Source organism: Coffea eugenioides, chromosome 3 (genome assembly GCF_003713205.1).
Source record: "Coffea eugenioides isolate CCC68of chromosome 3, Ceug_1.0, whole genome shotgun sequence".
In the NCBI taxonomy this organism is placed as follows: domain Eukaryota; kingdom Viridiplantae; phylum Streptophyta; class Magnoliopsida; order Gentianales; family Rubiaceae; genus Coffea; species Coffea eugenioides.
The window spans coordinates 16,434,540-16,452,585 of record NC_040037.1 but is presented as its reverse complement, the minus strand read 5'-3'; the positions used below and the strand labels follow the sequence as shown (position 1 = coordinate 16,452,585).

Sequence of the window (18,046 nt, the reverse complement as noted above, 5' to 3'; positions counted from 1 at the left end):
TTTGAATAATTGGACAAATTAGACCTACTCTTTCAGCTTTTTTTGCTTCAATTATGCATGTAGTGACTGTTATGCATGTAATAGGCATTATATTCTTACTATGGGAGAGTTTACAATGCAAGGGTGTAATAAAGGGTAATTGTGGATACCCCCAACAATATTTGACCCCAAAAGGGCCAAAACTAGGGTTCAATGAACTAAATTGTACGGCTTTCAAACACCATATGCTAAGCCTTTCGAACACCAAATAAAAAGTCCATAACTTCCCCAGTTGAAAGTTGTGGTGTGTTGTGGACTTTTTCTCACTTCAGCCCACCTCTAACCGATCCTGTGTGGCCCAATAATTATCAGCAACCTGGGTGAAGAATATTAGTGGTTTTGTTATAATCATTCCAAGTCATGTACTTTCACAGTTAGGAGTTTATTCTCGTTGCCCACTATGTTGATTTTAGCACTTCAAAGTTGATTATAAGTAGGGATAATTTCATAAACGTCCTCTAAGGTTTTAGACAATTTCACTGAGCTCCCTTGAGGTATTAAAAATTGTACTTACCGCCCTTGATTTGATACATTTGGTAATCAAACCTTAGAACTGGTAAAAAATTTAAATGAACATCCTAAAATGTCCTTGGTTTATATAGTTTATATTGCTTTCCAAAACAATTGTAAAATATATAGCATCAAATATATAAAAAAAAGCATCAAATTTTCAATACCTATATTTATTATTTAACAAACAATTATTACAATAGTTTTATCACTATGACAGGCTATTGGACATAGTGCTTTACTAGGGATACATATTCCCTGAAGGTTGGAGAAGAAAGTATTATCATAATTGTTTTAGAGTTTGTAGATTTTTAAAATGTTAGACGTATCAATAATTTAGTAGTAGTTTTGGACAGTTTCTTTTTAAATCACTGTTGTTTTTGGTGTAAAGGAAAAAAAGATCAACAAAAAATTAGATCAGATTCAAAGTTGTCAAAAAAAAGGTCACTAATTCAACATTTGGTAATGATAACGACTAGAAGCAATATTTATAGTTTATAGTTCTGTGGTTTTACTCGTAAAATATGAAAAAAAAGAGGAATAAGAAGAGAAAAGAAAAAGAAAAAGTAATTATAAATATCATTCTTTCTATATGCATACCCAACAAAGGGAGTTTTATTAAAATGGTAAGACTAATATTGTCATTTTAAATGGGCAAGGAAGGTAAGTGTAATTTTTAAAATCTCAAGGGATCTAATTGAAATTGTTAGAAACCTCAGGAAAGGTTTTTGAAATTATTCCTTAAATTTAATCAAAAGAGAATATGAAAATATTCATGGGACATATATCATTTGGCCAAGAGGAAATAGATGGATTGGCTGATTCAGAGCAAAAAGTATAAATAAGAAATTTTGAATTCAAATCCTCTCCCACTGTATCATTTGAGTCTCCAAATACCTGAGTAAAGTTGCTCACATATAAAAAATGGAGCAAGCAAGAATCACAAGGCTAGATATCGGTTACACATTGTGAATGGTATCTTCTCCCATCTAAAACATTGCCCCTTAAATGAAGGCCGAAACTTGAATTTTCCAACAATTATCAGGAGGAAGAAATTAAACCTAATTCTCAAACCAACCTAAAAGGCAATTGCTCCGAAACTTGAATTAAAGAACAAGAAAAGGGATCGTCCGCTAGCCATGCTTGACCAGATCACTATCCGGTCAATCTGTCAAATTCTCCACATGGACCCCCTGAATGTGGAAGAAAAAAATATAACAAATGTTTAGAGTCAACTTGATTTCTAATAGCCCAGTAAATGATATTTGCCTACATTTCGGTTCGTACTCTTCAGACTATTACCACTAATTCTTAGTCGACTCGTGGAAGTTTTCCACTTAAATACTAAGAATTGATATCAAACATTTAAAAATAGGTCTGTGGTATTATACCCATGACCCCTGTATTAAAAAGCAAGGAAAGGGATGGTTCCTTGGCCGTGCCTGACCCGAAGAACAGCCAGTCTCCCATCTCTCCCATTTTCCAAATGGTCCCCCGGAATGTGGAAGGAAGACTAATGACTAATGAGAAGACTATAATTAATTTCCAATGGCCCAAGTAACACTGAAATGGGCATATAACTTGTGTTTGAATATGAGATTATTTGGAATAATTTTTTCAAAAAGTATTATATCACTTTTTTGATGTGATATATATGAAATAAAAAAATGATTGAAAAATGTGTTTATGAAATAAGTAGATAATTTTCTACAAATAATTAGCATGCATTTAAGTCCTTACTCTTGAAAAGAAGTACTACTACTAATTAGTAGCAATTTTCACTAATTGCAGAAATCCCAAATTCTCTGCTTCCACAATTTCAAGGGTTGAAGAAGCCCTATTTTTTTTTCTCATAGTTTTTACTTTGTTGGTCATGGTTATTAATCTCCAAGATCAATGGTCATAATTATTAAAACGAGATAATTAGAAGAGAAAGTGATCAAATTTAGCGGTTTGCTGAAGAAAGAAAACAAAGAAACATCAAAATATAAACTGTGGATGCTTGAAGCAAAAAAATGAACATATTAAAACAGGGACGCGCAATAAGAAAAGGGACCCCCATTGTGTGGGAATGGAATACAATCATTCCCAATAATTCTATGAAATCGGATCCACTACTTTATTGAGGCAATAATATCCTTATCCTTATACTATATAAGAACGAGTTTAGGACTAAATTTCAATCGCAGGGGTGACGCTATTTTGGGAATGTGAGAGTGTTTGAAGAGTAATTGGAACATTGAGTACAAGTCATTATAGCTTTAATTTCACTATAATTACTTATATAACCTTTCAGACATTTAAGGTTAGGGGCAGGTTTGGTATGTTACAATGTTTGGTGCCAAGTTGAGTATTAAGTACAACTGAATAAAGCTTGTATTTTAATAGAATTACATAAAAGTCCTTTTAATCATTTATTATACTAACATCCAAGCCTTCCAATTTCCTGAAACCTTTCTCATCCGTTAAGGAATTAATTGGATGTTTACATAATTGGATTTTAATTACAATTAATTAACTTAATTATTATCTGAACAATCATTATCATATTTATGTCCCTATGTTTAGCCGATACCCTTCCCTCTTTTTTGGTTTCACCTCTTTGATTTTATTATGGCTATTAAATATTTGGTGGAATGCATAGCTTTTCCTTTAAATTGAGGTGAGTTCTTTGGGTTTGTCTTCTTCGATTGTAGTTTTTTTTTTTTTTTTCTGATGATTGGTTTATTCAAAAACTCCATATAGTTTGCCTTTTAATACTTCTAATTCCAAAAACTGACTAATTGTATTGTTTTTCTTAGTAGATCCCAGAGATTCTGTCTCTGGTCAAAGTACAATTTGAGATAATGTTGTCACTTTTTAAAATAATCAGAAAAGCAATTTTATCATCTTCTCCTCCTCAACTAAGGTATTATCTCTTTATTTAAGTCAAATAACCTTATTTCTTATGAACTTTCTCCTATTATTCTTGACTCCAGGGATCTGTTGACTACATTCCAGCAGTTATGGTTCAAGTAGTTATTTTTTCATGTAATATGATTTGGAATTCAGCTTGTGTTTATTTTAATTGGGAATTTTATGATTGTAAAATTTATTAACTTAGAATTTTGTACTTCATTGAAACTAAAAAAAAAATTAATCATGCTACATAGTGCTAAGATGTCATTTGCACTCTATTTGCTTTCCATGTTATGATCTCGTTTTTGTATTATACTGTTTATATAGTTTCAAATACAAAAAATTTGCTTTTTTATGCTATGTAAAAGAATTTGTAGTGGAACTTGATAAGTTTAAATGCTTTAGCTACAGTACCATTTTGATTGCATTGTATTAATTCATTTACTCATAATTGTATGTTGTACAATGATAAATAATGTTTCTTGATTTGATTGAAGCAACTATTATCCATTGTTCAAACGAGTCAATTAAGTAGAGATGTTATATTGGATACTTATACAAGTAAACATTAGAAAATATCATTAAGTAGTTTCTACCTATAGTTTGCAATTCGAATTCATATGAGGAATTTCTTTTGATTTTACTTACCATTTTCTACAATTTCAAATTTAGAAAATATTATTTGCACCAATTTTTTATAATCAAGATAGTTTCAATTCAAATCTTTAACAATTATGCAGATTTGAACTTATTTATGAGATTATAAAGAAATATCCCTAGCAAAAAACACCAAATCTGAATAGTTTCTACAAAACTTTGAAAAAGACCACTTAAGTTTCTTATCTATCTATCATTTTTGGGCATTATTATCTCTGTAAGAAACATGTGATTAAGTCGTATTATACCCACCAAATTATATAAATAGTTAGTAAAAAATAAAATTATTTTAGATTAGATTGGACGCAAAGTGATTGATGGATAAACTTGACTTGATAATTCAGGTTGAGCTTAAGTCGAGGGAGAAATCAGAAGCATTGCTTGAGGGATCTTTCACGAACATATATAGATTCGAGAGATGAAGGGTCCAATTGATACTTTAAAATGTTTTATCATCTTGGATAAGTTTTAGAAGAGACCTTTAGATACTTTTCAATTGCACTTCAAACATTCTTATATTTTCAAACTACCCTTATCTTTGCAGTTGAAATTCAAACATAACCTTTGATCACAACAGATTCTTATATAGTATAACGATAAGGATGTCTTATTGCACATTATTTTTATTGACTCACTATGTAATTTATGATTTTTCTATTAAAATCACATGATAAAATCATCATACTTCAGTTCTTATACTACAAAATATTAAACAATAATTATTAATTATCTTGAATCACAAGTACCAAATTTCCGCGCGTCGCGCGGGCTGTCCCTCGCTAGTATAGATGTATAATACAGAGGGGGCTGCTCCGTCTGGACCACTCTTGCTTTGGACAATAAAATCATCAAAGTGTCTTAAATCACCCTAACCACTGCTGTTATTGTCTTAAAACATAGACTTTTATGTGATCCCTAATAAAATGTCGATGACAGAGTCAACTAATCTTGTTTATCAATTTCCTCCATTTGTAATTAGCTCAAGATAAATTTGGATTTTGGGTGCCTAGCTCCAATTCCACCTAGTTGAATAATTGATTATCATTGCCTGGAGTCCACCTTGATGCCAATTCCACCTAGTTGAATGGTTGATTATCTCAATACTCTCCTTCACCTTCTCACCAGAAACAAATAAGAAAACCAAAGAATTGTAATTTTCAGGAAAGAAATACTTTGCTAGCTCTGCAGTTTGTGAGATTTGTTTCTCCCATAAAATTTGAGAGTGAAACTGAGGAAAATCCCTCCAAAAGAGATCGAGATGGCCTCCACTTGCGGCATCTATCGTGTCTTACTTGATCTAGAGTTGCTTCGGAACAGATGCCTAGACAATTATTTTCCTGCTCGTGATGCAGTTCTTTTCGATGTTCGTGATGCAATCAAACACATGAAATTTCTCAAAACATTTCTTATGTGTGCTAGAAAGTGGAGCCTTGTTCATTTGTACTTGCAATCTGACAATGTTGTGAAAAAGGTGAGTCTTCCATCTTTCTTATCTTGTATCGAAGATACCTTTCACAAATATGAGGAGGATATTCACTCTCTTTCCCTTAGATTAGAAACGGATAAACAAGGTAGTTATTATCGCGTGTTCAGGGAACTTAAGAAAGAGATCATATCACTCAAGCAAGAAATCATCCAAATTTACTTTGCTTTGGCAAGCAGCAGGTCATTTCAATCAAATTCTTGTATGACAGATGATGAACTGTTGGAATTCATAGACCTCATCCTGCAAAATCTAGCAGATTTGACAAATGACAGTATGAATTGGAAAATTCGTAAATCGTCTATTTATGCTGCTTTGAGTGCTCAAGCCCAAGATCTTGAAGCACAGCTGACATTCTTGAAAAGCTTCATTCCCTTTGCCAAAATGCGAGGAACCGCAGATATTCCTGCCTTGCTATTGGCTCACTTTGAAGTGGTGGCTTTGACCGCAGCACGCCTCTCTTACATGTGTTCTTTTTGGGATGATGATGAGGAAATTGAAAATCCCGAGTTCTTCTACAGAAGTACTTGCAGCTTCAAACTCCTCAGCATCAGAGCGGTTGATTTTCATGTCTACGAGATTTATAAGGAAGTACTTGCAGCTTCAAACTCCTCAGCATCATTACAAACAGCAGTGATGGATGAGCGGATATTGAACAACTTCAACGATTCTCTGATAGGACGTCTCTGGGAGTTGTTATGCTGCAGCTCTAGCTTTGTGGATTCTATGAAAGATGAAATGCGAATACTCCATGCAGGACTGAGGTTTTTGAGAAGCATTTTAAGGGAGCATCATGAGATGATGGATGAACAAAACGAAAAAATAGGAGCTCTCCTTGGTGAGGCAGGCATTATAATATTCGCGCCCACTCTGAGCAGAGTGATAGAAGGAGAAGTTAGCTTCTCAGGATCCACCCAGGTTCTTGGTTTTTGTGATATGCTGGCCAATACGAACATCCATATCAAGCATTTTAAGGATCAGATCAGTGGCTCAAGAACTATAGAGAGTCTTCCTAATTCCTCTCATAGCTTAAGAGCACCAGAAGTTAGCCAGACTTCCTGCCGCATGCCATCAAAAGGTAAAATGCCAATAGACCATGAAGTCATGGTTGGTCTTGATGATGAGGCAGAAAAAGTAATTGAACCACTTATCAAGCATTTTGAGGATCAGCTCAGTGTCTCAAGTACTATACGGAGTCTTCCTAATTCCTCTCATAGCTTAAGAGCACCAGAAGTTAGCCAGACTTCCAGCCGCATGCTATCAAAAGGTAAAATGCCAATAGCTCGTGAAATCATGGTTGGTCTTGATGATGAGGCAGCAACAGTAATTGGACGACTTAGATGGGGATCAGAACAGGTGGAAATTGTTCCCATTGTGGGAATGGCTGGGCTTGGTAAGACAACTTTAGCCAAAAAAGTTTACAATGATAGTTCAGTAACCTGTGACTTCCACATTCGTCTTTGGTGCACTGTTTCTCAAGAATTTAACATGAAAAATGTGTTACTTCAAAATTTGTGCCCTGATGGCAAACATTCTAGGAAGGATGAGTTTCAAAATCTGGATGAAGATGACTTGGTTCAAAAGCTCCGCAAAAAGCTATTGAAGAATCGGTATCTTGTTGTTTTTGATGATGTCTGGGACATTGAGGTATGGAATGAGCTGAGAACTGCATTCCCCAATGACAAGAATAGAAGTAGAATCATCTTTACGAGTCGATCTTCTAAGGTAGCTTCACAGGTTCAATATGGTGGGGAACCTCACTATCTTCACCCACTCAGTGAGAAAGAAAGTTTCGAATTGCTGCAGAAGAAGGTGTTTGGAGAACAAGAAGAATGTCCTCAAGCATTGCATGAATTGGGAATGGAGATTGCTGAAAAGTGCTGGGGATTACCCTTTGCAGTTGTTGTTGTAGCTGGAATTCTAGCAACTATAGAGCATGATATTTTGGTTTGGAAAAAGTTTGCTGAAAGTTTCACTTCAATCATGGTGTCTGGTACAGACCAGTGGAAGAAGTCCTTGGAGCTTAGTTATGAGCATCTACCATATCACTTGAAGGCATGCTTGCTGTATTTTGCTGCATTTCGAGAAGATGAAAAAATTGGTGCCAAGAATTTGATGCGTCTTTGGATTGCAGAAAGGTTTGTGGAAAAAATTGAAGGAAAGAGATCAGAGGTCATTGCAGAAGAATATCTGATGGACCTTATTGGTCGAAACTTAGTTATGGTAAGTGAAAACAGATCCATTGGTGGAGTCAAAACTTGTTACATTCACGATTTGATATTTGAGTTCTGTAAGGGCAAGGCGAAAGAAAAGAAATTTCTTCAGGTCCTGCGAGGATATGATGAGCTTTCTACCTTTAATGAGCCTCCCAACCTACCTCGGTTGTCCATTTGCTCCAGTGGAGAAGATTTTATAAAGTCAAGGCTATTTTGTCCGCATTTAGCCAGTCTGCTATTCTTTGATGCTACTGCAGGATATTATGAGTTTGAGTTGCTTAATATCTCCTTCCTTTTCTGCATCTACAAACGTCTTGAAGTTCTGAATTTAGAGGGCATTAACCTAGGGCTGAAGGAGCTTCCAGCTGAAGTCGAATCACTTCTTTGTTTGAGGTACTTAGCCCTTACAGCTAGTAACATGACACGGATTCCACCGTCTATAGCCAAGCTGTCACATTTGGAAACCTTCTGTCTAAATTCTCATGAGTTGGTTCCATTGCCAGATAGCATCTGGAACATGAAGAAGTTGAGGCATGTATGTTTGTGGGCTGGCGTCGTTATTGGTCTTTCTTCCAACGACAACGGTGTTGAAAACCTCTCCACTTTACCCAATTTAGACACACTCTCTTGTTTGTATCTTTATGAAGAGGGAGAGAACTTATTGAGAAGGATTCCCAACGTTCGCCGACTTAAAATTTACGATCGTCAGACTGGAAATGGAGTGTTGAACTTGAGTCGACTAGAATGCCTAGAATCACTCACCTGGTCGGGCAATTACTCCTCAGGTTCATGGGAACATGTTGAGCCTCCTTTTCCCATGAATTTGAAGAAGTTGAGTCTTCGCAATCTGGGTCTTCCCTGTAGCAAAATGTCATTGATTGAACAACTACCCAACCTTGAAGTCCTCAAATTAAGAGACCGGGCAATGGTCGGCCAAAGATGGGAGCTGATGGTAGGAGGATTCCCTAAACTCAGGGTCTTGACTTTGGAAGATGTAGAGGTTGCGGAGTGGACAGAGGCAGACCCTGACAGTGATGATTACTTCCCGCGTCTTCAGCAATTAAATCTTCAAAGAATTTATAATTTGGAAATGATGCCTGCTTGTTTAGGGAGTATATCTACTCTTGAAACAATTCAGGTGGGTGATTGCAGAGATGGCGTCAAATCTTTAGTACGGGAAATTGAAGCAGCACAGGAATATAATAATGGAAATGAGAATCTGAAGATCATTTATGGAAATACCCGGTGCAATTTCAGGTAATTCTTCAGGTAATTCTTTTGTCATTACCATTAATTGCTTGTAGAAATAATCATTCTTTTTTCAGTTAAAGGAGTTTAATTTATATTTACCTTTTGGTAGCTTTTTTGTACTTCAGCTGCCTGTAATGCATGCACGAGCACATTGAAATTGATGAGCAAACAACTAATTATTGCTCTGTTTTTTTTTTCTTAGTGATATCATCAGGGAGTGCATGCCGCGGTAGTTTTTCCTCTTCAGATTGTAATTGGTCATCTGTGCGGCCTGGCTTTCTTTGATACTTTTGTGGAAGATTGAGGTAAAAGTTGGAAAGGATCGATGGCTCTTTTCTTGTCAAGATATGGTGGAAACAATCAATGAGATTATTCAGATATTTTGGTCTTTTCAAACATGTTGGCCTACTTAAAGGGGTTCTACTAAAAACTGCATTTCTCTAGTTTCTAATCTCAACTATGATTTGTTCTGAATACTTGTGGTGAGTTTGATGAGAATGGACTTCAACTCGTAATCTATTTTCGCTTCTCTTTTAGGGTAAATTCGCCGTCTATTTATTGCGAATCAATGGAAAATTTCTCTTTACTACTACTTGATAACACTTTGTGCTAATATATCAAGACTATAAATGAGTAACTGTTTGTCATATTTTTACAGAACTTCCAAGGGTTGAGATTATGATTTTTTTACAGCAAATGATGTCTCAATTAGTCTTTTTATAGGTTAGGGATATTAACTATCAGTTAATAATCTTTTCAAGTCATGCCCCCGTTTCATCACACATGCTGGCTAAGGCTTAGTTAACTTTAACCAAATGAGAAAGTAAGGGTAACAAGTAGCAACAACGTGGTTCTCCTTGCAAAAACTAGGACACGCGCAAGCTGCAAGTCTTACCTAACGAAAAATGAACAAATTTGCAACAAAATCATAGGGGGTTACGTGACTATTTTGATACCTTAGATCGATTATCTGACATTGTGCAAAACTATAGGGGAGTTATATGTAATTTACCCTATAATTTGCTAAATAACTCACAAACTCTTGGTTTTCTTTATCATATGTTCTTGCATCAGGGGAGTTATATCTAATTTATCCTACAATTTGCTAAATAACTCGAACTTTTATGGTCTTCAGAAGTGTGAGTTTATGAAGTTTTCTTGCATCAGGATAGTTCGAATTGATGGCTTTATATATAGACATAATTCATTGTCACTTAATTTGTGTACATTTTCTGTAACTATGATAATACATTGTTTGGAAATAAATCCCCAGCATAACTGAGAAGCCAATATAATGGTGCATATTAGCACATTAATCATAACTTTACATTAAAAGTGTGTGGAGTTATAAAGAAAAATTTAATTTAAGAAAAATTGTGTGGAAATCCATAACTTTACGTTAAAATATAAGCATATTAACGGAATCAGTTTTGTGACGTCGGAAATTTCTGTTTAACTTAAAGTCCTTATTTATTTTTCCTACTCAATGGTTGCATCATGGTAAGAAGTGGAATTAATTTTTATTCTACACGCTTTGGACGGTAAAATCATCAAAGTGTCTCAAATCACAAAAACAAAAAACAGAGCCCAGGTGCGGATGCAGGGTCCTTCCCAGAAATATGAGGATAAATAGTCCAAAAACAATAAAAATTTCTTGCCTTGAATCTTTCAAAACGAAAGGCAAATGTGGGGTGCAGGTCCTTTCTTCTCAACAGCCTATTGAGTATAAAAAAAACTCCAAAAGAAATACTCAATACTTGCTTGCTCTGCTGTCGGTGAGATCTGTTTCTATAAAAGGTGAGATTCCTGTAAACTTGCAAATTGTACATTTCTAAATACCCTACTACTCAACCACTGGGCCAATGGTCAGTGGCCACCTGGGAGGGACTTAAGTCCTTCCTTGGGTTGTAGGTGAGGGTTCAAATCTCACCTGCAGCAAAAAAATCTAAGGATTATGCCATAGCATTCTCTTGATCTAGTTGGATCTGTATACCTACTAGCCCCTACAACAGCCTTCTTAGGCCCCCTAGATTAGGATAGAATAGGTTATACAAATGTATCATTGCTGACAAAAAAAAAAAAAAAAAATACCCTACTACTCAACAACAACAACCAATTAACAGGTCAAATTCCAGCAGAAATTCATGTGATATAAAGTTAGTCAAGAAAATTAATATTAGAATCGATGGAGATCTAATGCAGAGGATGGTAAAGTGGCCTGATGGTTATGTATAACTTTTAAAGGTGTAGGTGAGTTATGTATATAAAAAAAATCTATAAGGTACAAAAGTGTAATTTACCCTATATATATATTAAAATTATTTTAACAAGGAAGAAGTAGGATTTTTTTTTCAAAAGCTGAGAGGAGGAAGGAGAATTAGATTCCAAGACTTTTAAATCTTAGAATTTCAAGGTTAGTTAATAAAATCATTTTAGGCTTTTAATATAAATAATTTTAACATTTTAACTAATTCCAACGCAGAGGATAGAGTGTTATTTTAACATTTGTTTGGATAGAGTGTTATTTGAAATATTATTTGGAATAATTACTGTAGCACTTTTGTGAAATGATGTATGTGAGATAAAAAGGTGATTGGAAATATAAAAAGGTGAATTGAAAATGTGTTTATAATGTAAGCGAAATATTATTTGGAATAATATGGGTATCCAAACAAACTGTTCTTCAAAGCGTGGAGTCATGTACATTTTACCACACGATGATTATGCGAAAATGCACTAAATTGTATGGGGTTACACTATAATTTATTCGTTTGTTTGTTGATGAATATAATAGGAAGGAGGCTGATCAGTCCAGACCATTAAACTGTCTCAAATCCTAAAGTCATCAAACTGTCTCAAATTCACCACAACAACGCATCTTGCAAGTGAAAGTGCTCTAACACGCATATGTAATTATGTATTCACTCTTTTATTTATTTATTTATTTTGAGGGATACTCTGAAGAACCAATCCCACTTTTACAGTTAAGAAGCCAGTGTATAGGTGCATATTGCTCCTACAATGACATTAATATTGTGTGAACCCACAGTAATTTTGGATGGATTATTAACTTTAGGTGCAAAATATCCAAAATAAATTTTAAGGTACAATTTCATGGTAATTAGTAATTTTAAAGTGCAAACTATCCAGAAATAAAAATTTGAGATGCAAAGTGGAAATCATTCAAAAGGGTGTAAAGTGAAATTGGTTGCTTATCAAGCAATCTTACAAGGAGGGAGGGTGAAAACAAGGAGCCTACTATGGATTTTTGCGGTTAATTGATTAACATTTTATAGTTTTGCTTGTTCATATATCAAGGTTTGAGGACTTTGTCAAGATGTAATTATTTTCATACAACTCAAAGAATCCATTTAGCTGAAGTATCTAATAAAGTCATTTTACAATTTTTTAATCTGTAATTGCTAAGAAAATTAAGCAACAATACTTGATTAAAAAATTGTTATTTCCCCTTCTTTGGATGGCTACATCTTTTCCTAAAGCCCCATGTCTTTGGATGGCTACATCTTTTCCTATCAATTCCCCTTCTTTGGGTGGCTCAATTGGATTTCATTAGTTGGCTAAATTTTGGTTGTAAAAAATTCTCAACTGCTAACCGCTTTAATGTTCTTTGGTTTCCTCTTTTTCCCGTTGTCTGTTGGGTTCTATGGTATAATAGGAATAAATTTTTGTTTGATTGTAAGTAATAAAGATTTTGAAGCTTCAAGATCATTGTGCAAACAAACATTTCAAGCGGTGGTGTCATACTTGTACCCATTAATAATTTGTGATCAAAATTTTTTAGACTGTTACTTCCGTCCCTAAACCGTTTATTGTTTTCAATCCGTCAAAAGAAAATTCGTATTATAAGTAATTCTAGGCACGCACATTAGTACATTGTCATAGAAAGTAGTTTGCATGACCTAGATTAAAAATGTACACAAGACAATCTCAAGTTTACATGCTTCAATCCAAACCCCATTTTTTTTTTTTTTTGAGGTTATTAACAATCTTAACTATATGAGTTTTCCAAATAAGAACCGAGGAATTTTAAGAAATTCAGGACCATGAATAACATGTTTAATTTATTAAACATAATCAAAATTCGATTTATAGTAAGACTCCGGCATGTAAATATATACAGTCATATTTATTCTCCGGCATTTAGACATTCCCTTCATATAACTTCAACTTTTTAAAAAATAGTATTTTATAACATCTCTAAATGAGATAAACTGGGAAAAATTTTCTACATAAAAAAAAAAGAAAGGAAGAAAGAACTTTTTTCTTTTTTATATTCAGAAAACACGAACCACGTCTATTATACCCATATAAAAAGAAAAAAAGAAAGCAAAAAGAAAAGTAAAAAAAGAATATGCAGAGGACAAAGTTTGTATTCTGTGGTACATTGTTGATCATAGACCGACTAGACCGACTAGCCAAAGTGGTTGGTCTAACGTGTGCAGTGCTTTTCCAAAAGTCTGATATAAACTCAAATCAAAGATTCCATCAAACTAAAATCTCTATTGAAGTCATTTTACTATTTTCTTTTGAAAATAAAAACTAGCTATTGACTTTTGGATTATAAGATTGATTTTTGAAGCATGCATATTGAACAACATGCTTGAATTTTCAACAAAAAAGAAAAAAAAACAACGAAATAAAACTAACGTAGATGACTAATTATAAATTATCATTCTCTTCTTCCATTTCACTTGAAAATGAAAGAAACTATTTTTGTGATAACAAAAATTTCTGTTCGACTTTAATTTTTTCCTTCCTTTTTTTTTTTGGCCCCTTATATGCTCTTTTTCTCTTGAAAATTCCAAGAAAGTCTTACCTTATGGAAAGCGAAAATCTTTTAAATTTTTTTTTTTTAAAAAAAAGGGGTCTAGGTGTAGGGTCCCTTTCTTAGTGGACAATGCCGACACTGGTGCTTTTTACCTACGAAATGAGAGTGAAATAATTCATTCAAAAACCATAAAGTAATGAATTCAAAAATTCTTTGCTTTTTCTCGTGATTCCAGCACTGTCACCACTATGATTGTTTGTTGAATAATTGAATATTCCACAAGAAAAATACTTGCTAGGCGAGACTTGTTAATATTTCTCCTTATGCTACACTAAAAATTTGAGAGTGAAATTGAGGAAGTGCCTTGCATTATAAGAGCTGGAGATGATCAGTGTTAATGTTAAAAAGTATGTCTACATATCATAAGGTTTTGGAGTATTTTTTTTAATCAAACTACTTGATTTGATACTTTGATCAAACAACTTGAGCTCAGTCAGCCAATATTGAGACAGTTTCGCTGCTAAAATGCTGGTTTCCGAGAGATTCGTTTGCAGTCTTACCTAAGAGATAAATACAGCACTATGAATACCTTATTAATTCATTAGCTGTGTATAATATTATTAAATTTAACCACAAGAGAATATGAAAATGTTCTTGCAACATATATCAATTAGCCCAAAATTGTTCAGGTCCCGAAAATCTGAATATAGTTGCTCACGCATATTTAAAATGGAGCAGGTTAGAATCATAAGGCTACAGATCGATTACACATTGTGGATGAAATCTTCTCCCATCTAAAACATTGCCCCTTAAAAGGCTAAAGCTTGAATTAAGGAACAGGAAAAGGGACCGTCCAGTGGCCATTCTTGACCAGAACACTATCCGGTCTCCGTCAATCTATCGAATTCTGCACATGAATGTGGAAGAAAGACTAATGTTAAGAGTTGAATTGATTTTCAATAGCTGTAACAGTATATTATTGTATTAGCATGCATTTCGGTTCTGACTCTTGAGACTTCTGACACTAAGTGTGTTTGATAAAATTGAAATATAAAATCTAAATTTATAAAATTATTAAGTATTAAATCTGATACATTTGAATGTATATCATATTAAGTGATAAATAAGTAATTTATTACTTATTTTTTATAATATATTTGTCAATAAAATTTAGTACTATTTAATTAATTCAGATGTTTAATTTTTTATTATCAAATATGTTTGAACATGTTAAAATCTGAATCTATTAAATTTAAGTATTAAATTGAATTATTAAACAGGACCAAAATCTCAATCAACTCGTGGAAGTTTTCAACGTAAGTAATAAGAATTGATATCAAACATTTAAAAATATGGGTATGCCTTAGCCATGAACCCCTGTGTTAAAAAGCAAGGAAAGTGAGGGTTCTCTAGCCGTGCTTGACCCGAAGAACAGCCAGTCCCCTTCTCTCATTTTCCAATGGACACCCTCAATGTTGAAGAAAGAGTAATGAGAAGACTTTCAATTAATTTCCAATGGCTCAAGTAACACTGAAATGGGCAAATATTTGTGTCTGGATAGGAGATTATTTCGGATGATTTTTTTTTAAAAATATTGTATCAGTTTTTTTATATAATATATATGAAATAAAAAGATAATTAAAAAATATGTTTATGATACAAGTAAATAAATTAGTATAAATAATTAGTGCGCAATTAAGTCCTGACTCTTGAAAAGAAGTACTGCTGCTAATTAGTAGAATTCTTTACTTCTTTAATCCAATCATTTTCTTTGACCATTGTATATTGGTAACATTAATGCACTCATTAATTTTGAACGTTATCATTTTACTCTTTATAGTTATTATCTTAGTGTTTATATTTATTATGATTAGGACTGTCAATGGGGTTAGGTCACCTGACCTCGGCTGGTTCGGCCCACAAAAAATCCGATGAACTCGACCTTTCACTGAGCCGATTTGAATTTGACCCTAAAAATTGCACCAGAATTAAATATGAGCCGAGTTTAGACCTCATTAGGCTCAAATCCAACATAGTCCAGCCCTTAAATTAGCTATATATATAATATAATTATATATCCAAAAATATTATTACTAAATATTAAATATATACAAATTACAAAACACAAAAATACATTTGAAGACTTCTCTACTAACTTTCTTGAGAGCCGATATTGATATTCCGTGACTAAAAGTCTAACTTTTCTTATTGGTTGAGTAAATTTTTTGGTTGATTTATTTTTGGTCTAGTAACATAAATCATCAAGCATGTTTGGATTTAAGTTACAAAGGTATGAAGAAGTTCCAACTTTTGAAAATGTATTGGCTTATGACCACATATTTTATTACTATTTTTCATATACTTTGAATGAATTAGATATAAATATTGTTGAAAAATTCTTGATTTATGTACTTTTTAAGAACTATTACTTGTTTATGTTTAGTTTTAATGTTATAGTCCTGTGAATATTAAATTAGTTTTACAACTCAATAGTTTTGGTAATCTATATCTATATAATCTATAATCATTCCAAATAATATTTCAAATAATACTCTATTCATATTTCAAACATGGATGAATTAAAATACTCAACCCTTACTCCACATCTGCTATCAAAACAAGGCTTCTTAATTACGAAGTTTAACAAATTAAACTGTGGATAGTCGATTTTTTCCTACTCACTGATTGCCTCGTGACAAGAAGTGAAATTATTGCAAAAACAGGGGCTTACAATAATTGGAGAAGGGGCAGGAACGGTTACCGTTATTCTAGGTTCATGGTTAAGATTTGATAAAAAAAAAATATATAAGATTCAGATTGTATCTTATATATTATTTTTCACACTATATGTAAGACTTATAAAATTTTATCCTATAATTATATGTTATTGAAAATAAATTACACCGTGTTCATATAGAGTCACACGTTATGCATTTTACACAAAACCTTCACGCCCTGTCCTCTGTCCGCAATAATTCTGGTCTGTGGAGCCGGGACCCATTGTGTGGAAATGGAATACAATAATTCCCAATAATTCTATGAAACCGGCCCACCACTTATCAAAGATTCAGATGCACTGAGCCCACCACTCGCATATGTCTGCTAATACAACTTATATATTCCACTTTATATTCCTCTCTATTATAAACGTATAATAGAGAGGGACTGATTCTTGATAGGGATTAATCCTACCTTTAATTTTTACAGTTATTCTAGATTCATGGTTAAGATTTGATAAAAAAAATATATAAGATTCAGATTGTATCTTATATATTATTTTTCACACCATATATAAGACTTATAAAATTTTATTCTATAATTACATATTTTTAAAAATAAGTTACACCGTGTTCATATACGGTTGTGCATTTGTTAATGCGCAAATTAGGCAGTTTATTTGTTAATATTTTCCCCTTTATTTTGACCAAATGTTGTGATAATTTGCTAGATTCTACTTATAATTGAATTTTTGTGTGATTTCTAGGAACTTCAAGTTAATTGAGGCAGAAAAGGAGAAATCGAAGCCTAATTGAGGAAATTCCATTAAGAAAATCTTGATACAAGTTTCTTAGTTGATACTAGAAAGCACGCATCCCATTTGATAGGGAATGAAGCAGAAAACTACCAAAAAGGAGGGACTTTATGGAGAATATGGAGACTTCTAAGGGTTTCAAACCTTGGGCCCTTGAATTGGTGGGGGGACCACAAAGCTAGTGAAAGATATTTGGTCATTTGGGCTCTTCAAAGAAAGCAACGTAGAGAGACTTGGAAGAAGAAGTAATTTTGGAGACTTTGTCCACATGTGTGGGGACCACCGGAGATAGCTTTTAGTCATCTTACTTTTGGCTTTTTAAGGAGAGGACGTACAGAAGCAAAAGGACACCTCTAGTTTAGCTTTTTAGTTTAGTTCTAGTTTCCTTTCTCTTGACTGGCCTCTGACACACGCCAGGTGTTCGACAATATTCCCCAACGGGAAAAACATCTTTTATTCCTTGCTTTCTAGTAAAAACGCAATGCCTTTGCAATCCATTATTTCGTGTGGTGATTTAATCATGAGGCGTGGCTAAGTTTATCTAGTCAGAGGTTAAATCGAAGCTTTGGTTCGACAAAACTGTGAGATCGAATTTATTTGCCTACGTTCTTTAATTTGCAAGTATTTATATATTTCCTGTTCACTTATGCATATGATTATTTCTTGCAATT

General features: G+C 33.5%; 1 protein-coding gene across 1 annotated transcript in view; it reads left to right on the top strand.

Moving 5' to 3' along the window:
- Positions 1-9,434, top strand: part of LOC113764812 (putative late blight resistance protein homolog R1B-17) — a 96,978-nt gene extending 87,544 nt beyond the window's left edge. The window contains exons 3-4 of the mRNA XM_027308815.1: positions 8,441-9,060; positions 9,257-9,434. Of these exons, the coding sequence (XP_027164616.1) occupies positions 8,441-9,060; positions 9,257-9,287 (651 nt within the window). The 3' untranslated portion in view covers positions 9,288-9,434. The remainder of the gene's footprint in view (positions 1-8,440; positions 9,061-9,256) is intronic.
- Positions 9,435-18,046: the final 8,612 nt, after the last annotated feature.